At 53.9% G+C, this 18978-nt stretch overlaps 1 protein-coding gene across 1 annotated transcript in view; it reads right to left on the bottom strand.

Annotated features, from left to right (window-relative positions):
- Nucleotides 1-14691, bottom strand: part of ATP6V1B1 (ATPase H+ transporting V1 subunit B1) — a 73025-nt gene extending 58334 nt beyond the window's left edge. The window contains exon 1 of the mRNA XM_074991644.1: nucleotides 14572-14691. Within this exon, the coding sequence (XP_074847745.1) occupies nucleotides 14572-14680 (109 nt within the window). The 5' untranslated portion in view covers nucleotides 14681-14691. The remainder of the gene's footprint in view (nucleotides 1-14571) is intronic.
- Nucleotides 14692-18978: the final 4287 nt, after the last annotated feature.

The raw sequence follows: 18978 nt of genomic DNA, 5'->3' as shown, positions 1-18978 counted from the left end.
TGCTTTGTCCTGCCCTGAGTGCAGGAGACTGGATTAGAAGACGTCTTGAAGTCCCTTCCAGGCCTACGAGTTCCTGATTGCAGTTTGGTACGGTACCTGTTGGCACTGAATTGGAGCATTGGTCCTGAACTGCCAGACACAAGAGAACCCCCCACTGAGATATGTGTCTGGACACCCTGGGGAACGGCGCACTAGCAGAAGTAAGTCAGTCACCTTCTGCTACAGCAGCATGACATTTCCTTGGAGGCTTCCATCCAAGCAGTAACCAGGCCAGTCCTGCTACGCTAAATCCAAAGTGGGAAGCCTAGTGGACACCCAGTGTTTAATGCCTCCTCACTGCTGTATCTGAACGTCTAACTGGGCTGGATGCTGGAATGGCCAAAGCGGAAGCGGCTGCTCGCGTGTGAACCAAGCGTTTCTGCAAAGCCCGCAATGGCCGTGCTACGCCGTGAGGAGGTGTAGGCCCGTGGGAGCTCTGGGTGTAATAAAACCCTGGCCCACAGGAATGCTGACTGGGAGGAGACTGAACATTGACCGGTGTCAATGACATGAGTCAGGATTACCCCAGTGCCCATATGCCAGCAGCACTAGCCACCAACTCCAAAGTCAAATGGGCACAAAGCCACAGATCATCATCACAGCCAGGGAGCCGAACACACAGGCAGTGACATCTGAGCAGGAGTTCAGAGGTCGATCAGGGATCATCAGAATCATAGAATTCTAGGGCAGGAAGGGACCTCAGGAGGTCATCGAGTCCAGCCCCCTGCTCCAAGCAGGACCAACCCCAACCAAATCATGGCAGCCAGGACTTGTCAGGCTGGATCCTAAAAACCTGCAGGGACGGAGATTCCACCACCTCTCTAGGTAATGAATTCCAGTGCTTCACCACCCTCCTAATAAAACAGGTTTTCCAAAAATCCAACCTACACCTCCCGCTCTGTAACTTGAGACCACTGTTCCTTCTTCTGCCTTACGTCACTACCGAGAACAGCCTCTCACCATCCTCTTTAGAGCCCCCCTTCAGGAAGTTGAAGGCTGCTATCAAATCACCCCTGACTCTTTCCTTCTGCAAACTAAATAAGCCCAGATCCCTCAGCTTCTCATAGGTCATGTGCTCCAGCCCCCTAATCATTTTCATTGGAGCAGGTCTAGCGGAGGGCAATGCGTCCACATCCTTTCTATACTGAGGGGCCCAGAACTGGATGCAATACTCCAGATGTGGCCTCACTAGTGCCAAATAGAAGGAATAATAATTTTCCTAGATCTTCTGGAAAAACTTCTCCTAATGCACCTCAATATGCCATGAGCCTTCTTGGCTACAAGGGCACACTGTTGACGCACATCCAGCCTCTCATCCACTGTAATCCCCAAGTCCTTTTCTGGTGCACTGCTACTTAGCCAGTCAGTCCCCAGCCTGTAACAATGCTTGGGATTCTTCCATCCCAAGTGCAGGACTCCGCACTGCTCCTTGTTGAACCTCATCAGATTACTTTTGGCTCAATCCTTCAATTTGTCTAAGTCGCTCTGAACCACTGTGTCTAGCAAACATTTACATTTTTTTTTTTTATTTTAAAGGACCCTTTTTGACAAAATGAAGCAAAAACCCTGTTTGTTTAAAAAATATTGACTGCCTCTAACTTCAGGGTTATTTGTCTCCTGTGCAGCAATTTTCCTGATGCTCTCTCAGAGACCAGCTTGGTGCAAGAAGGTGGGCATCAAATGCCAAGATATTGGCAGTTGGGTTTTCATCCTCTGCCCATAAGCGTCCACTATGCCTAAATGATTCTGAGCTGTTTTGTGATACTGTTAAAATGCTAAATGCAGCTATGTTGGCTCTGGTTGACAAAATCAAGTTCTTTGTTATTTGGTAACCCACTTGGCTGGATACCGTAAGGACTTCTATTCATGCAGCAAAGATAAGAGATTAAATGAACTATTTGTGGCTCATTGTAGGCCTGGCGTGACGTGCACAGTTGGAGCTGAGAGAGGCTTCGTTTCTTGAGAGACAGGCTTAATGAGGTAAATGGATCAGCAGGCTGGCAACAGAAGGTTTGTATGGGCTACAATAGAGGAGAACACTCAGGGAACCATCCGCAATGGACAAGTTGAGCCTGGGACATCCGAGGAGTAAGTCATGCATGGACGCTGCATGGATGAAGGATGCTGTGCAGAGACTGATTCCGGCCAAGCCATTCCCAAAGCATGTGATGCCGTGTACAGCCCGTGATGTGTAAACGTCCCCAAAGGGGCTTTGGCAGCATGGTGTGCGTGAGTATCGCGGTGCTGCACACCAAGGAAAGGAACCTGAGCGCTAAGTCTGGAGCTGGGCTCATTCTTGGCCAACCGAGCAGAAGAGGGCTTGGGTGAGCTCCACCCACCAATATCTGTTGTCAACGCCTTCAGAATAGCCTGGCGGGCAAACAAACAATGGAGAGCATATTATCAACCGCTGCCTAATGTGGGGAACAGCAGCTCCAGTCAACAAACATGTTGGCCAGTTGCCCACACCACCTAGTGAGCCTGTCCCACCTCAGTGGAGTCCCCACGTGCCGACTTTGAACCAGCTGGCATTGAACTGGGGGCTTTATTTTCTTGGCTCCTCCCAGCCACCACAGTCATGGCTGCTGTACAAATAGTGGTGAGCTATCAGTTCCTCCACTGCTCATGTTCCAGGCTCTCTTTCCACCCTCCACCGGTTGATTTCTTGACCGAGAGCTTTTCCTTCCTCCCAGATCTTGCTGTCCCTTTCACAGGCAACCAAGACACTCAGGTGGCATCAGTAGGTCTGGCTGCATTCTGCTTCCGTGTTTGTTGGACATGCTTGGGGACTTTTCTTCAGTGCCTCATTTATGCCAGGCCAGAGTACAAGTCGGGCCCTCAGCAGTGCTCCAGCGGGTGCTGTGGATTAGGGTAACTATTTCCAACACATTGGCATGTGCAGCCATTTAATCAGTCGGAATTCCAGGCGGGGGGTTGTGCTTGATGTCCAGCTAGAATTGCCCTCCCCATTTCTTGCAGTGCCAGCTCTCTCGAGGGGTCATATGGTCAGATTTTGTTTCAGAATCAGGCGTAACTGAATTATCGCCACCTCTTCCCACAGCAGCCTGTGTAGCATCTCTCCTCAGCTTGGCTTTGCTGCCTGTGTAACGGACCAAGGCAGACCTGAACCTGGGACCTCGGTGCCGGTGCCTCTACAGCAGGAGTCAGCAACCGTTCCAAGGCAGAGCGTGGAGATGTGACCATTTGAGTGCTGGTGATACTCCATGTGCCTCTTCACCCGGGTCCCTCTGCGTCCAGCACCCTCCACCCTGCGCGGAGACTTACCCAGCTGCAGGTCGCCTCCCTGGGCACTGAGAGAGGAGGGCAGACAGCCAGATGTCTCCCCAGGTAGGGGGCAGGACAGGAGTGAGGGGGCAGCCCAGGTGGTCAGCCCAGGTGCACGTCCCTCTGCTGGCCGGCTCACAGGTAGGGCTCACCCATCCCAACCGGTTCTCTCCCACTGCATGGGGGAGGAGGAGTGGGGGCTGAGCCTCCACAGAACGCGGCTGAAAAGGGCCTCGTGCCAGGGGCTGCTGACTCCTGCTCTGCAGCGTGAGCTAAATCTGGCTGGCTCGGCTAAGGCTGCAAAGGAGACCGTCTTTCTCTGTGCACGTGGTCTAGGCACCATTCTGTGGGACGGTGAACTGTGCCCATTAGGTGTGTGGGTTGCACAGGGGCTTATCCAATGACTGCTCTTTTAAACCCAGTCACACGGTTTCCTGCGGTAGCACTAATTTCTCCATCTATCCATACTGCCACTATGGCGCACTGAGCTGCCCGATCTTTTCTGAGGGGCACTTTTGCTCCATGTATTTCCAAAGTCCCACCTCAAGCACTGGTAGAGCTTTACTTGGGGAGCAGCTTCGAAGTTTTTCATAGGAAAATGCCAATTCACAGAAGTCAAACCTCTGCGCAGGGAAGGCCTGGTTTTGACAGTTCCCCCATTTTGGAAAACAGAGGAAAAAATCCCTAAATTGTTAAAACTGAACTTTCAAACTTTTTTGAAAAACCCATTCTGTCGTCGGGGCCAAAATGGCTTTTGCTTTCAAAGTTTACTTTCCAGGAATGAATCAATAGATATATTAAAAAGGCAACCTCAAAATTAAACATTTTTAATGACCCTGCTGGATCGGGGGATTTTTTCCACATTTTTGCTTCATGAAAATGGTTGAGATTTCAATTTTTCATTGCCATTTGGGATGGGAAAACTTTTTAAAATCTTGGATGGTCTTGTGGGAAGGGGAACTGCTCCCCAGGCAGCTGTGCTTGCTTTTTAAGTGTGTCAAGACCTGACACACTCAGATCCTGACACTCTCAGCTTCCCAGACCGGCAGAGTTCTCCCCAGCTGCCCGGAGCTGAGCCACAGGCAGGGGCAGAGCCCGGCATCAGTGGAAAAGGGGAGCAAATTCGGAAGGGTGGGAGGAAAACTGGAAGTCAAGAGCTACAAAGAGGCTATGGAACACGAGCAGTCAAGGAACTGGTGCCTCCCCACGACTTACGCTCCCTCAGGGCTCTGCAAGCTGAGACGTGCCAAGAAAATAAAACCCGTCACTGCAGCACTGCGTCCTTGGGGTGAATGGTCATAAACCAGCACGTGGACATTGGTAACGGATTAATGCAGCTTTCGGGAGGGCAAAATCTGGGAGCCCTTGTTCCTCGGCCTTGCGGTAGTTCCAATCTCATGCTCGCAGTGGGTTCTCCTGGATGTCTTCACCCAAACGCAGTGCCTGGGCTCGCTGCAGAGAGTACTGGATGGAATTCCCACGCTTGCACTGCTGAAGAGCTCAGACTAGACGACTTTCTTCCTCCCGGACCTACACTGGGTGCGTCTCCAAACCAGTTTACCCTCAGTGCCAATGCCTGGAGGCCAAAGGGTGCAGGTGCTGCGTGGACTGGAGCGCGATAGAGGGAGCTGGAGGGAGGACAGGAGCAGTGGGCCATGGTGCTGAGTCTGTTTCCCATCCCCATGGCTTGCTGGTAGCAGGGTATCCTGTGTGCAAGCTCTAATGCTCGCCTGGTGAGTTCCTGGCTGTGCTACATGGCCTCTGCAGGAGCCATTTCTCCTGAGCTCTCAGGAGGTATCAGCAGCTGTTGCTATGCACGGCCAAGCCATTAGCAGGAGTGAGTGGAAGAAACACTTATCACCTTCCAGCCTTTGGCTTGCTCCAGCTTGACAAAATAAATGTTGCCGGCACATGGAAACGCCAGATGCTGATTTGCAGAGCAGGGGTGAGCCGTGCCCAGGCCGGGGGTAACCACTCGCCCATACAGCTTTCGGGGGCTAACCACCGGCTCTAGGGGTCAGAGTCTGCTGGGGGATGGTCACCCAAAATGATTCTTAGATGCCACGGCAGGAAGGGACCACTGTGACTGTCCAGTCTGCCCTCCCGTACAGCCCAAGCCAGAGTCCTGCCCCGTCATCCCCAGAGCAGAGCTTTCAGGAACCAGCCCATCGCCATTTACTTATGGTCCCTGAAGGAGATGCTACGGCACCCCTTCCTATACTGTGCCAGTTGTAGAAACAAAAAGCAGTCAAGTAGCACTTTAAAAACTAACAAAACAATTTATTAGGTGCTGAGCTTTCGTGGGACAGACCCACTTCTTCAGACCACAGCCAGACCAGAACAGACTCAATATTTAAGGCATAGAGAACCAAAAACAGTGATCAAGGAGGACAAATCAGAAAGAAATGATCAAGGTGAGCAAATCAGAGAGTAGAGTGGGGGAAGGTCAAGAATTAGATTAAGCCAAGTATGCAAACGAGCCTCTATAGTGACTCAGAAAATTCCCATCCCGGTTCAAACCACATGTTAATGTGCCGAATTTGAATATAAAAGACAGCTCAGCTGTCTGCCTTTCAATAGTGGTGCAAAAATTTTTCTTCGGTAACATGCAAATGCTTAAGTCATTAACAGAATGGCCCACTCCATTAAAATGTAGACTAACCGGTTTGTGGAGCTGGAGTGTTTTTATGTCTGTTTTGTGCCCATTAACTCTTTGTCTAAGGGAATTAGAAGTCTGTCCAATATACAAAGCATGTGGGCATTGTTGGCACATGATGGCATATATGATGTTAGTTGAGGAGCATGAGAATGTGCATGTGATTTTGTGAATAACCTGGTTAGGTCCAGTGATGGTATTTCCAGAGAAGATATGTGGACAAAGCTGGCAGTGGGCTTTGTTGCAAGGAAAGGGTCTTCCCCTGTGCCGAGAGCCACCCTGTTCCCCAGCTGAATTTGTCTAGCTTCAGCCACTGGATCCTGTTATGCTGACCTCTGCTAGGCAGAAGGGTCTTTGCAAAGAGTTGTTCCCTGTGCAGATACTTCTAGACTGGGACCAAGTCACCCCTCCTGCCCCAAACAACTTCTTTGCTCTGCTGACTACATGGAGCCCCTGGAGGAGTGTTCCCTGGGAGCTGAGTGCTTAGGCAGCCACCCAATAAAGATTCAGTTGCCACCCAGCTGATTAGCAGAGCCCACAGCCGGCAGTGTGTGTTTCTCTGGTGGTGCACCTCCACACATGCCTTGGTGCACATCACATTTATTGTGCTCAGGTATGGAACTACTTACAGGAATCTGCCCTGAAGTGTCTCACAACAAGGCAGGTTTCTGGTACTTCAGTCCTTCCCAGGGTTCTTCTCTGACCTTTCCCTTTCATCAGCCTCCTTCCTGGCTGTGGCCACCAGCCCTGGACCAGGAGTCTGGCAGGTTTTCCCCAGCGCCAGGTGACTGGTCTCAGCTGTCCAGGAAGGATGCAGTCCTCACTTGCAAGAGCTGCATTAATTCAGTTTACCACGAGGAGCTGCTGGAAAGCCTGCATGGCTCTACACTTGGCTGAGCCTGACCAGCAGCCAGGATGCGTGAGGGCTCATCGGTTCCCCACCCAGGGCCACGGTGGTTTCAGAGATGTGGCTAGCTGGGTTCCCCTGGCCAGGCTCTAAGAGACTGACCCTGCCTGGTGGCCCAGGACCATGCTAGGATCCCCCTGTCCCGTTCTGGGGCAGAGCCAAGAGCCCTCTGCAAGGCTCCGGTGGATCTGGCTGCACAGTGTCTGGCATGGCTCCCAGATCAGCACTGCTGCTGGTCAGGGAGCATTCAGCTGCCGTGGGAGGGTTGTGAGCTGTGTCCTGCACCACTGGGCCCTTTCGGGGACCTGCTCTGAGCTTGGAAAAACGACCTCGGTGATCAACTGGAGCTGGATGCCTCCAGGCAGACTAGGTCACGATCAGTTTCTGTTTGGTGCCAACTCACAGGCCAGCTCTCTCCCTTGGATAAACTTAGCTGGGGCTGGAGGAGTTTTACGCAGCTCTTTGCATTTGGCAGTTGGTGTAAGCAAGCACTGCTGCTGCCTTTCTCAGCTTCCCAGGCCGGCAGAGTTCTCCCCAGCTGCCCGGAGCTGAGCCACAAGCAGGGGCAGAGCCCGGCATCAGTGGAAAGGGGGAGCAAATTCAGAAGGGAGGGAAGAAAACTGGAAGTCAAGGGCTGCAAAGAGGCTACAGAACATGAGCAGCCAAGGAACCGACGCCTCCCCGCGACTTACACTCCCTCGGGCTCTGCAAGCTGAGACGTGCCAAGAAAATAAGACCCCTGGTTCAATGTCAGCTGGTCCTCTTGCCATGTCCCCTAGGGCAGGGTGGGCAAAATAAGCCCCAGGGCCAGATCCAGCCCACCAAGCATTACTCTCCGGCCTGCCCAGCTGACGAGCAGAGCGTGCACACTTACAGCCAGCAGCGTGTGTTCAGCTGCCCCCCACCTTGCTCCGTCGGCAGCCGAGCTGCTCCTGGGATTCTCCTGCCAGCTGTGCACAGGGGAGGGGAGAGGGCAGTACTGAAGTCGGGGTGTTACCCCCCCCCCGGGCCCCTTCTTTGCAGGGCAGGGGATCAGGGAGCGGGAGATGCACAGCGGAGCTTCCGCTGTCTGGAGCGGGGATGGTCAGTGACCCACCCAGGGATGCAGGGCCGGGAAGGGAGACACCGCAGAGCGGGTCAGATTTCCCTTAGAGACAGAGGGCGGCTTCTCTCCAAAACTTACCCCACAGCAGCCAGCACAACACACTGCGTCACTGTCACACGCCTCAGCCTGTGCCCCCCCCACCCCCACACACAGAGTCACTGTCACATACACACTGCAGCACACACCCGATCAGTGTCACAATGTCTATTTCACACTCACACTCTTTGTCTCTCTCTGTAGCCCCCAGACCCCCCACCAGACCCTGCCCCTTCCAGGGGGCTGGAGCTGGCCCACGACCTGTACAGAAACGCGTGGGGCAGGACTGGAGCTCTGGTGGAGCAGGCGTCACTGCAGTTTCTGCTGAAGGAGCCCCCGAGCGCCTGCGCCCAGTGCCCTCAATCTCCGGCCAGGCTGTGCAGCCTGAAAGTGGCCCCTTTGCCGGCAGGCCTGGAACGGGCCAGGTGCATTCAGACGCCCTCCCAAGCCCTTGACCCGGCGGAGCACATCCCTGTTAACAGCATGTGCCTTCGCGCCTGGCAGAGGAGAGGTCCCGGAGGTCAGGAGCGCGCTGCTGGGGGCAGCTGGCAGATTGGCTCGGCCACACATCTGCAGCATGGGGAGATGTGGAGCAGCTTCTCCTGACCTATAGGTTGGGGGCGGGGAGGGGAGGGGATCCTGGGCGGAAGGGGCTGTTCATTGGAGATGCCTTTAATGCCTGGGAGAACTTCAGCTGAGCCAGAGGGCAGAGGAAGAGGCAGCAACAGTTCTGAGAGGGACCCCAAAGTACCTTCCGAATGGCTTTTAGAAGGACTTCACCAACAGCAGAAATGCAGCCACTTCTGGGGGGAGGCACGGCACCCCCATGGCAACAGCATACAACGGTTCCGAACGCAAAGGAGAGGCCTGCGTTCAGTTGGAGCTGACTAGGGGCTCCAGAGAGGGAGGTGGTAACTCTGGAATCTGGACAGGGGAACAAGGCTTCCCTGGCTGTGCTAGTGGCCAAAAAAAGTAACAAAAAGAGGAGGGGAGCCCCAAAAAGTCACACATGGTTTTCCCCTCCACCCCTCATGGAGCCTGAATTGTATCAGGATCAACCTGCCCCCTCGCTCTCTGCTGCAGGCTGGCTCTGAACTCCTGCCTCCTTGCCCTGAGCTCGAGGAAGTGGGCAAGGAGGGGAGCCTGGCTGGTCCCGGCTGTGCCCAGCCCTTGCTGTTGACAGCAAACAGGAGCTGGCTGGCCGGGCCTGCTCGGCTCAGTGCGAGGGGGAAGGAACGCGACCCAGGCAGAGCCTGTCCAGGACGATCTGGATTCCCCTGGAACCGGAGAAGGAGGTGGCAGCACCCAGGGCGAGGGGAGCATTCAGGCACAGGGAAGTGTGACTCAGAGCAGTCTTACAGACCAGCGGCTGCGGCACCCTGCCCCCTTCCCTTTCCCTAGGGCACCCGGCGAGCTCCCGCCCCAGCCCTGAGCTGACAGTGGATTAGCACTTCACCCTAGTGTACAGCGGGAGAAACTGAGGCACGGCCCCCTCCAGCGCACCAGCTATCATGTAGGTGAGTGTGGGACGGACAGCTAACGCCCTGCTCTGGATGCATTACCTCAGTGCATCTAGGGCCTCAGCCACTGAGCTGCTCCTTGCGCTTGGTGCTGTACAGACCAGGGCATCCCGCCCCTGAGGCTCTTACAGCCTTCAAAACAGAGACAGCAGCCGGACATGGACTGACCGAGGGAACACGGGGACCCCATGCATGTGCCTGCCTGGAGCGCACCTGCTGTCTCACCAGAGGCTGCGTCTCCACACCCCGCACCCCAGATGCGGATCAGGCCTATCCCTGGGGGCCGGGGCTGGTGGACGGGTGGAGACAAGCAGAGCCCTGGAATTCCGAAGGCCCCGGGCCTGTGAAAAATGTACCCACAGCTTTTTCCACTTGCACTGATTTCCTGGGGTGGATCGGGCCCCTCTTCTCCCTGCACACAGCCCAGGCAGCTGAGTGTGGAAGGTCTTTGTCCCGGCCTCACGCCATGGGCAGCCAAGCGACAGGCCCTGGGCTGGGACTGATGAATTGAAGGCTTCTCCGGCTGCTCTAGCAGGAGAATCCAGCTGTCGGGGTGAGTGGGCTGGTCCATGGGCAGCCAGTACCACAGGCGGGGGAAGGCCTTGCCTGGGTTCCCCAGCCAGCCAGCGAGAGGGTGGGTTGTGGTGCTGCAGCCCAGCCATCAGAGGAGGGCCAGGACCGGGTTTCGGCCTGTGGCAACTAGCTGGGGCTGGCAGAGTTGAATGTAGCTCTTTGTATTTGGCAGCTGGTGTAAGTAAGCAGCTCCTCCATGAAGCCACTGAGCTCCATGCCAGTCCCAAGCCTAGATGAAGGAGGAGGGCTGGGCAGACGTGTCGATGCTCTGACCATCAAACACCACGAAAGAAATCTGATGCCAGTACAACCAAAGGTTCAAAGATGCCAGCTCAGACATTGCCTGGATAAACAGGGTCTGTGACACCAATCAAGCGTTCGGGGTTGGGTCGATAAGTTGGCTACCGAAAGGAAATGAAAACCTAAAATAACGACTAGAATAGTGAAAGCAAGAGGGAGTTTGAAGGCAATGGATAAGATCTGGAAAAGCAAAGCAATTAGCTTAAGAACGAAGCTGAGCACCTTGAAAATGTGTGTATTCAGCAGCATGTGTATGGCTGAGACACATGGGTGATAACGAAAGATTGGAAAAGAAGAATATTGGCGTTTGAAAGGAGTTGTTATAGAAAGATTCTGAGAATAGGATGGGTGCAGAAGGTCACCAATGAGGAATTCTATAGGAAGATACAGCCGAAAGAGAACCTGCTGCAGACAGTTATAAAACGGAAGCTACAACTACTTGGACATATTTGCAGAATGAACGATGAATGAAAAATCAAGACCTTGGTATTTGGCATGATGGACAGTTTGAATAGGAGAGGCAGACCCCACAGAGAATGGACAGATGATGGAGTAGATTGGTGCAGAGCTCGTCTGCAGAAACTAAGCCTCTCCGCGCTGTCCAGGGAAAGATGGAAGGAAATAGTGAGAGAGGCATCAGACGTCAACGGGCGCTGAGCCCACGGTTATTGATGGTGATGATGATGATGTAAGTAAGCACTTCTGCTGCCTTTCTCAGCTTCCCAGGCTGGCAGAGTTCTCCCCAGCTGCCCGGAGCTGAGCCACAGGCAGGGGCAGAGCCCGGCATCAGTGGAAAGGGGGAGCAAATTCAGAAGGAGGGAAGAAAACTGAAAGTCAAGGGCTGCAAAGAGGCTACAGAACATGAGCAGCCAAGGAACCGACGCCTCCCCGCGACTTACACTCCCTCGGGCTCTGCAAGCTGAGACGTGCCAAGAAAATAAGACCCCTGGTTCAATGTCAGCTGGTCCTCTTGCCACCCCCGCAAGGCAGGGTGGGCAAAATCAGCCTTGGTGACAGATCCGGCCCGCCAAGCCTTACTCTCCGGCCTGCCCAGCTGACGAGCAGAGCGTGCACACTTACAGCCAGCAGCGTGTGTTCAGCTGCCCCCCACCTTGCTCCGTCAGCAGCCGAGCTGCTCCTGGGATTCTCCTGCCAGCTGTGCACAGGGGAGGGGAGAGGGGAGGGCCAGGACTGGAGCCGGCTGGGGAGAGAGGGGGGCCGGGGGCAAGGCAGGAGCCAGGTCTGAGGCTGCCTCACCTTCCCACCACCGGGCGCTGTGGCTGGACAGGGAACTAAGGGGTTGGGGCTGAGGGCAATAACCTGGGGGGAGGGGTTGGGCTTGGATCTGTGGGGCATTGTGGCAGCAGAAAGGGTGTGGCCTTGAGTGGAGGGGGCGGAGCTGGGAGCTGCCTCTCCCAGCTGGGTCTTCGCCCAGTGCCCATGGGCTGGTTTGTCTCCAGAGCCCTGTCTGTGCAGATTGCCAGCAGTGGGTCCATTAGAGCCCAGCCTGCCGGCTGTCTGTGCGAGGTGCACACCTGGAGGGAGCCCCCCGCTCGTCCATACTCGGTGCTCAGAGGCCACTGATGAGCCATCGCCTGTCTCAACTGATGGGCCGAGTCGGAACAGGTTCCTGAGAGGGGAAGAGGGTCTGTAGCCCCCCGCCTGCCCTGCTCACCCGTCCCCTGCAGATGCCTCCCCTTGCATCCCTCAGCCGCTCAGCATTTCGCAGCAGCCGCAGCACCGCACAACGCAGATCCTCCTGCTCCGACAGCCACGCCTGTGGAGCATCTGCGGCAGCGGGGGTCAGTGCCGGAGCTATGACACACACTCGAGCAGTTCGGATGGCACCCGGCGGCGGGAGGGGGCTGCCCAGGCGCCTCAGGCGGTGCACGGGACTGCACACAGGCGGGGGGAGCTGCGGCGTGGTGTTTAATGACTGCAGCGCCATAGCTGCGGCTGCTCCCGTGCTGGGAGTGGGGTGCTGCGGGTGCGGGGGCCGCAGAGTGTCAGGCTGGGAACTTCCCAGAGTTCTCCTGGGGCAAGGGCAGCTGAGGGCATTTGCAAGGTGGGGAGCTGGGTTACTGAGTGTGTAGGGGGGACACCAGCGCCCACGTCCTGCACAGCCAGCCACACACACCTGGCAGGCAGGCTGCGTGCGTGCAGAGGGCGGGCAAGAAAAGGCATGCATGCACACGCCAGCAACACAAACAGAGCCCGACCTCGTTCACACACACACACACACACACACTACACAAACAGAGCCCGACCTCGTTCACACACACACACACTACACAAACAGAGCCTGACCTCATTCACACACACTACACAAACAGAGCCTGACCTCGTTCACACACACACACACTACACAAATAGAGCCTGACCTCATTCACACACACCCCTAGCTACACAGAGCCTGACCTCGTTCACACACAGACACACGCCAACTACACAAACAGAGCCTGACCTCGTTCGCACAGACACACACACAGACACACGCCAACTACACAAACAGAGCCTGACCTCGTTCACACACACACCCCCCCCCCAACTACACAAACAGAGCCCGACCTCGTTCGCACAGACACACCCCCCCCACTACACAAACAGAGCCCGACCTTGTTCGCACACACACACACCCCCCAACTACACAAACAGAGCCTGACCTCGTTCGCACACACACAGACTACACAAACAGAGCCCAACCTCGTTCACACACACACACTGACTACACAAACAAAGTCTGACCTCATTCACACACACCCCTAACTACACAAACAGAGCCTGACCTCGTTCGCACACACAGACACACACCCCTAACTACACAAACAGAGCCTGACCTCGCTCACAGACACACACACACTGACTACACAAACAGAGCCTGACTTCGTTTGCACACACACCAACTACACAAACAGAGCCTGACCTCGTTCACAGACACACACACACACTACTACACAAACAGAACCTGAGCTCATTCACATACACACACACCCCAACTACACACAGAACCTGATCTCTTTCACACACATGCACAGAGCTAAATATACAAACAAAACCTAGTCTTTCACACACACCCTCACTGCACAAACAGAACCTGATCTCTCACATACATATTCACACACACAAATACACAAACAGACCATGATCTGTCTCTCTCTCACACACACACAAAACCTGATTGCTCTCTCTTTTTTGCTCCCCCCCCGCCCCCGTGCGGTGTAATTTCTGGCCAGGGGCTCTGAGTGCTTTGCCAAGCGACTGCTACGCAGACTTTGGGAAGAGACAAACTCCTCTGGCAGCTAAAGTGTCTCAGTGAGTAATCCACTTTCTGGGCCTGATTCTAGTCTCATTTACATGGGTGTAGCTCTGGAGTCACTCCAGATCTCTGCCAGGGTTGCTGAGCAGAGACTCTGGCCCAGTGCCCTTCTCTTGGGGTAACGTCACTCTGCGGCATGAACCAAGCTCCCAGCCCCCTGAGCACCGTGTATTACAGGAAGCTATGGGAGAGGCCACCAGCCTCATAGCCAAGGAGAAACACCTGCTGGGCTCGTGTGCTCCCAGACGATTGGGCTGGGGGTGCATCTGAGACTACAGGGGTTCTCGGCCCAGAGGGAGGTAAGGACTCCAATCTCACTGGCCCCTGGAGGAGGCGAGCCCACCAAGCCTGCAGTACCGATGCCTCAGGTGTCAGGAGGGTCTCTGTGCACCTTCCAGAAACGGCTACTTTCCCAGCACTTCCTCTGCAGAGAGCCACGCCACTCAGAAAGCACAGGGGAGTCTCATTAAGCCCATTCTACGGGGGGAAAAACTGAGGCACAGAGAAGGGACATGACCTGCCCAGGGCCACACAGCAAGCCAATAGCAGAGCAGAGGACAGAGCCCAGACAGCTGGCTTCCCCGACCCAGTCGCCGGCTCTAACCACTAGACGATACCTTTGGAGAGTCAGGGACACCTCTTGTCAAGGTCAAACCCACACAGACCAGAGCGGGGAAGGAATAAATGCAAAGATCTCCTTCTCCACAGCTCTCTGCTCCCACCCCAAACACAACCAGCCACAGGCGAGGTGGGGGGGAAGAGAAGCGATCCCACCAGCCCCGCAGGGCTCTGGCACCCCCTCCCAGCACAGCCCCCTGCCCCAACAGCACTCACTCAGCCTGGGGTTGGTGATGTAATTCCTGGTGACAGCCTGGGTGTGCTCCCAGGCCCCTGCCAGGGCTGCTGGGGGCCCCCCAAGCCTCACCTCTACCTTGGCAGCCATGGCAGGGCTCAGCTGGGGTGGGAGGGAGCCAGGCTGCCTCGGCTGAGGGGTTTTATAGCAGATGGTCACACTCCAGCTCCCTCTTCCCTCACTGGCCCGGCTGGTTCCACCTGACCCTTCCCAGCTGCTTCACTCAGCCCGGCTGGCCCAGGCCTGCATCAGACCTGCCCACCTGGGCCCCTGTTGACTGTAAACTGTGGCAGGCCCAGCACCTGGCTGGGAGCCCAGGCCCAGTCCGCAGGTGAAGGTCACCTGGGAGCGCCCACCTGGGGTGCTGAGTGAGGCAGCTGCCCTGGACTCTGCAGAGAGAGCTGTGTGTTGTGGAAGTAGGGGGGGTTGTGTGCTGGGGGAGCAGGTAGTGTGTGTGTAGTTGTAGGGTGGTTATGTGTGTCAGGTGTGCATAGTTACCTATTGGGGCAGTTGCCGGTGGCTGTGTGTGGCAGGGGATGTGTAGTTGTGTGTTGGGGTATAGGTGGCTGTGTTTGTGGCGGGGGGGTTGTAGAGCTGTGGAGGGGAGTAGGTGGCGGCTGTGTGTAGCGAGGGTTGTGTAGCTGTGTCCTGGGGGAGTAGGAAGTGTTTTTTTGGGGATGGAGCAAAAGTTGTGAACTTGTGTGTGTTTGGGGGAGAGGATAAGTAGGTGGTTTTATCATGTGTGCGTGTGCAGGGAGAAGAGTGTAAAACTGTGTGCTTGTATAAGTGGTTTTGTGTGTGTGTGTGTGTGTGTGTGTGTGTGTGTGTAGGGGAACAGTGGGGACGGAAGGAGGCTGTGTGTCCCTGCTCATGCAAGAGATATAGTGTGGTCTTTCCTCAGCCAGTGGCCTATGCCAGGCGTCCCAGAGGGAATAAATGGAATAGAGCAACTATTGAGTGATTCAGCTCATTAGCTGAGCCCAGCGCCTGGGCTGGGACAGGCACAGAGGTGGCAGTTTTCACTTCTGTGATACCACGGGAGCACTGTGGGACAGCCCATTTGCGTGTGTGCTGGTCACTGTGCAAACACAGGGAGCCCATGCTATGCATCTTGTCTCTCTAGGAGGGTGGGCCTCTCTGCTGCAACATGGCCGTAAGGACTCCCATCTTTTTTTACACCCACACATGCACGCACTCATCTGCCACATCCTGTCTGGTCCTTGTCAGCTCACAAACACCAGCTGCACACATACTGGTTTATGATTGTAGGGCTGCGTGTGAGTACCGGCTCGCTCCAGCAAGCTGGGTCTACAGCGCTTACCAGCTCTTACTTCTCCACGGTTTGTACTTTGCTGACCTGGTGCAACAGGGGAAGGGGACTGGGGACATGTTTTTCAAACGTTGCCTGGGAATTGTGGCTGGCGTTCGGACGTCCAAACTGACGCACTCTTTCACGGTGTCGCCGGCTGCGCAGACTTTGGAAGCAATGGAAGAATAGGCAGGTGGGCATCATGACATAACTTTTATTAAACATCAGAAACCACGTTATTTGTTAAAGTTTTACATACAGTACTCATTTTTTTCCTTTTCAAATTGTACAAGATAAGATAAATTTCTCGGCTTTACCTCTGGTGTTCAAGACGTAGGACGCTGTGGGTGTGAGAGACAGAGAGAGGGTGGACGGGCCACGGGGTGACTGCCTGGCATGGCTGTTTCGGATCTGATGGTGAATCTCTGACTTGTGAAAGCAGAGGTCTGAATCTTCCTGGAAGGGACCCTGGTTATTTTGGAATGATCTTCTCTGTGCAGCAAGCAGCCATGCGCTGTGGGTCTGGGATCTGGGCCTGGTAAAAATAGGAGTTATGCTCCACCTCCCGCCCCCTCATGAGGAGGTTTATGAAAAAATATTTGCATTTTCTTCTAGGGGTTTCCTCCCCCAGTGTACTACTTCCTGCAAAATTGCCTCCGAAGGATGGTGGTTTGTTGGTAGGGTCAGGGCCAGGGGGTGGGGTTGCATCAAAACTGGCAAAATTTGAAACTCTCACAGGACCTAAGTGTGTCGTGACGTTTTGGAATTTCAACACTCTGGAAGAGTTTTGGCAAGAAAACCAGCCCCTGCTTGGGGTGAACGTTGGCCCTTTCATCCTCTAAACTCACAAGGACAAAAAGCAGCTCTCTCAAAGAACAACGGCTTTTTCCACCTGATTGGACCAATCTTCCCAATTAGAACAAGACAGGAGAAACTTTGCAAGGGTGTCAGACTTCCTCGTGACAATCTCCCAAGCAGTGTCTCCTGTAAACTGCGCACTTGGGCAGCTGCCCAGGAGACCTCCAGGTGCCTCCCTGGTGATTAGCAGAACAACCACAGCCGGCAGTGTGCGTTTCTATTGGTGTTACGTATCTGCAAATGCCTTGGTTCAAGTAATAAAATTTATTCCACTCGTCGGTGCAAAAAGTTAGACAGAACCCTGCTCCCAGGTCCCTATCCAGTGACTGGAACAGGTTTCCTATCCCACACAGGCTGCTGCTTCAGACCAAGGCCAGTGGCAGAGAAATGTACATGAAACCCGCAGCAGGCAAATATGGGGTAAGTTGCTCATAAGAGATGTTTTTACTCTTGAGGGGCCCTGTGTGAGAGGATCCTGACCCTAAAGCATTTCTGCCAAGTGTTGGCGCTCCAGGCAAACAGGAAATGTGTTGTATTTTTAATTACAAGATCCGTGCACAAATGTGGCTTCACATGGCTGTGTCAAAGGTCAAAAGATCAGAAACACACCTCACCAGAAGTCAACCATGAAATGCACCTTAACATTCAAAGGAAGCGGTTTGCAGGCACCAGGACCTGATTCTAGGGGCTGGATTTCAGATGAGCAGATTGCAAACATAGCAGAGGGGCAAATGAAAAAAAAAGAAATTGCAGAAGTGTAATTTGGACAGGGGACGGGGGCTCCTGTCGTGGCAACCAAAAGCAGAATAAAAATGCTGCCCTTGTAAAACAGCCACCGGCACTAAGGCTTGTAGGAAACCTTACCAGGGAAATGGTGACAGTGTTGTGGCAATTTGTTGTAATTGTTGCAAGTCACCCACAAGTCAAACTTGGGGAATTGCAAATGGGAGAGGTAGCAAAACCTAAGGGTGCCAAAGTATAGCCTGTCCTTCAAAATCAATCTCTCTTTTTTAAGTCTATCCCCTCCAGTCCCTTGGAGACTCTGAGCCTGAGAGGGACAAGTTCCTTATTCTGGGGTCCACTGATGATGCCTCTGATATTGGGCAAGTCACAGGCCCTCAGTTGTGCCTCAGTTTCCCCTTACATGAAATGGCGATAGAAACACTTCGCCACCTCCCAAGGGTGTTAATTAGCTAATACTTGCAAAGTGCTCTGACAGTGACATGCATAATAAATATTATTTCATAGATATTTATTTTTTAAACAAAAAATCAATAAAACCTTTGTATAAAACCATGTATTTTAAATATTTCCTTTCCAAATGGTGGGAGGAGTTTAACACACTGGCTAAGGGATAAGAGAAGGGTCTACACCTAGGATACTGCCATGCCCAGGAGCAGCTGGTCACTGAGTTAAAGCTGCAGAGGTCAATGCTTTTAGGGCCCGATTCAGTGGACTGCTGCATTACATGCTTAGCTTTCAGTGTGTGTATAAGAACCCTTCCTGCATCCCTGTCTAGGGTTGATGCTGCTAAGGACTCTAGAGGCGTTTATTAGACAAACAGCCACTACTGAGCATGGCTGGGGAGGAACTGAAGCCAAAAATCCCTTTTATCCAAAGCACCAAGAAATCCTGGGCATGAACTGTATTGTACTGGGCTGTGCTTTCAACTGGAGCAGGTGAGGAAATGCAATCAGCGCCTGCCAGCAAGTAACAGCCTCGTTACATAGTTCCCAAGAAATGTTTCGGGGTTTTGACAAAAAAGGAAAAACAAACAAACAAACAAAAAAACAGACCCCCAAGCTGACCGGATTGGTGGGCTGAAATATTTGGTCTCTGGTAAAACTGTTCCCCTTGTTGAAAAGCCAGCGTTTACTGAGAAATGGTGGCATTGTTGTTGCAGAAAAACTGTGATCTCTGTGTAAGTTCTCCAGGAAACCAGGCCCTGTGGTTGAAAAGCCACTTTTGCCAGAGGTATTCTGGCCAGTGCTTCCTTGATTACCTCACGGTTTAATTAACAGCCTGTGAGGTGTCCACTTGATGTTCAAATCAAGAGAAGAAGGTGGGGGAGGCTGGGCCACGCTCTTAGAAAACCTGCATCCAGCAGTCTGTCAAGCTTTCACATGGAACCCACAAGAGGAAGACCTCAGACAGCATGGAAACAACCTACCAAGGCTGAAGGACAACTGGGGTACACTAGAAACTTTGTCCTGAGACAGAG

The sequence above is a fragment of the Carettochelys insculpta genome, chromosome 4 (assembly GCF_033958435.1).
Source record: "Carettochelys insculpta isolate YL-2023 chromosome 4, ASM3395843v1, whole genome shotgun sequence".
NCBI classification, from domain to species: domain Eukaryota; kingdom Metazoa; phylum Chordata; order Testudines; family Carettochelyidae; genus Carettochelys; species Carettochelys insculpta.
Note: the sequence above shows the minus strand (reverse complement) of the source record. Positions and strands in the feature narration are given on the sequence as shown.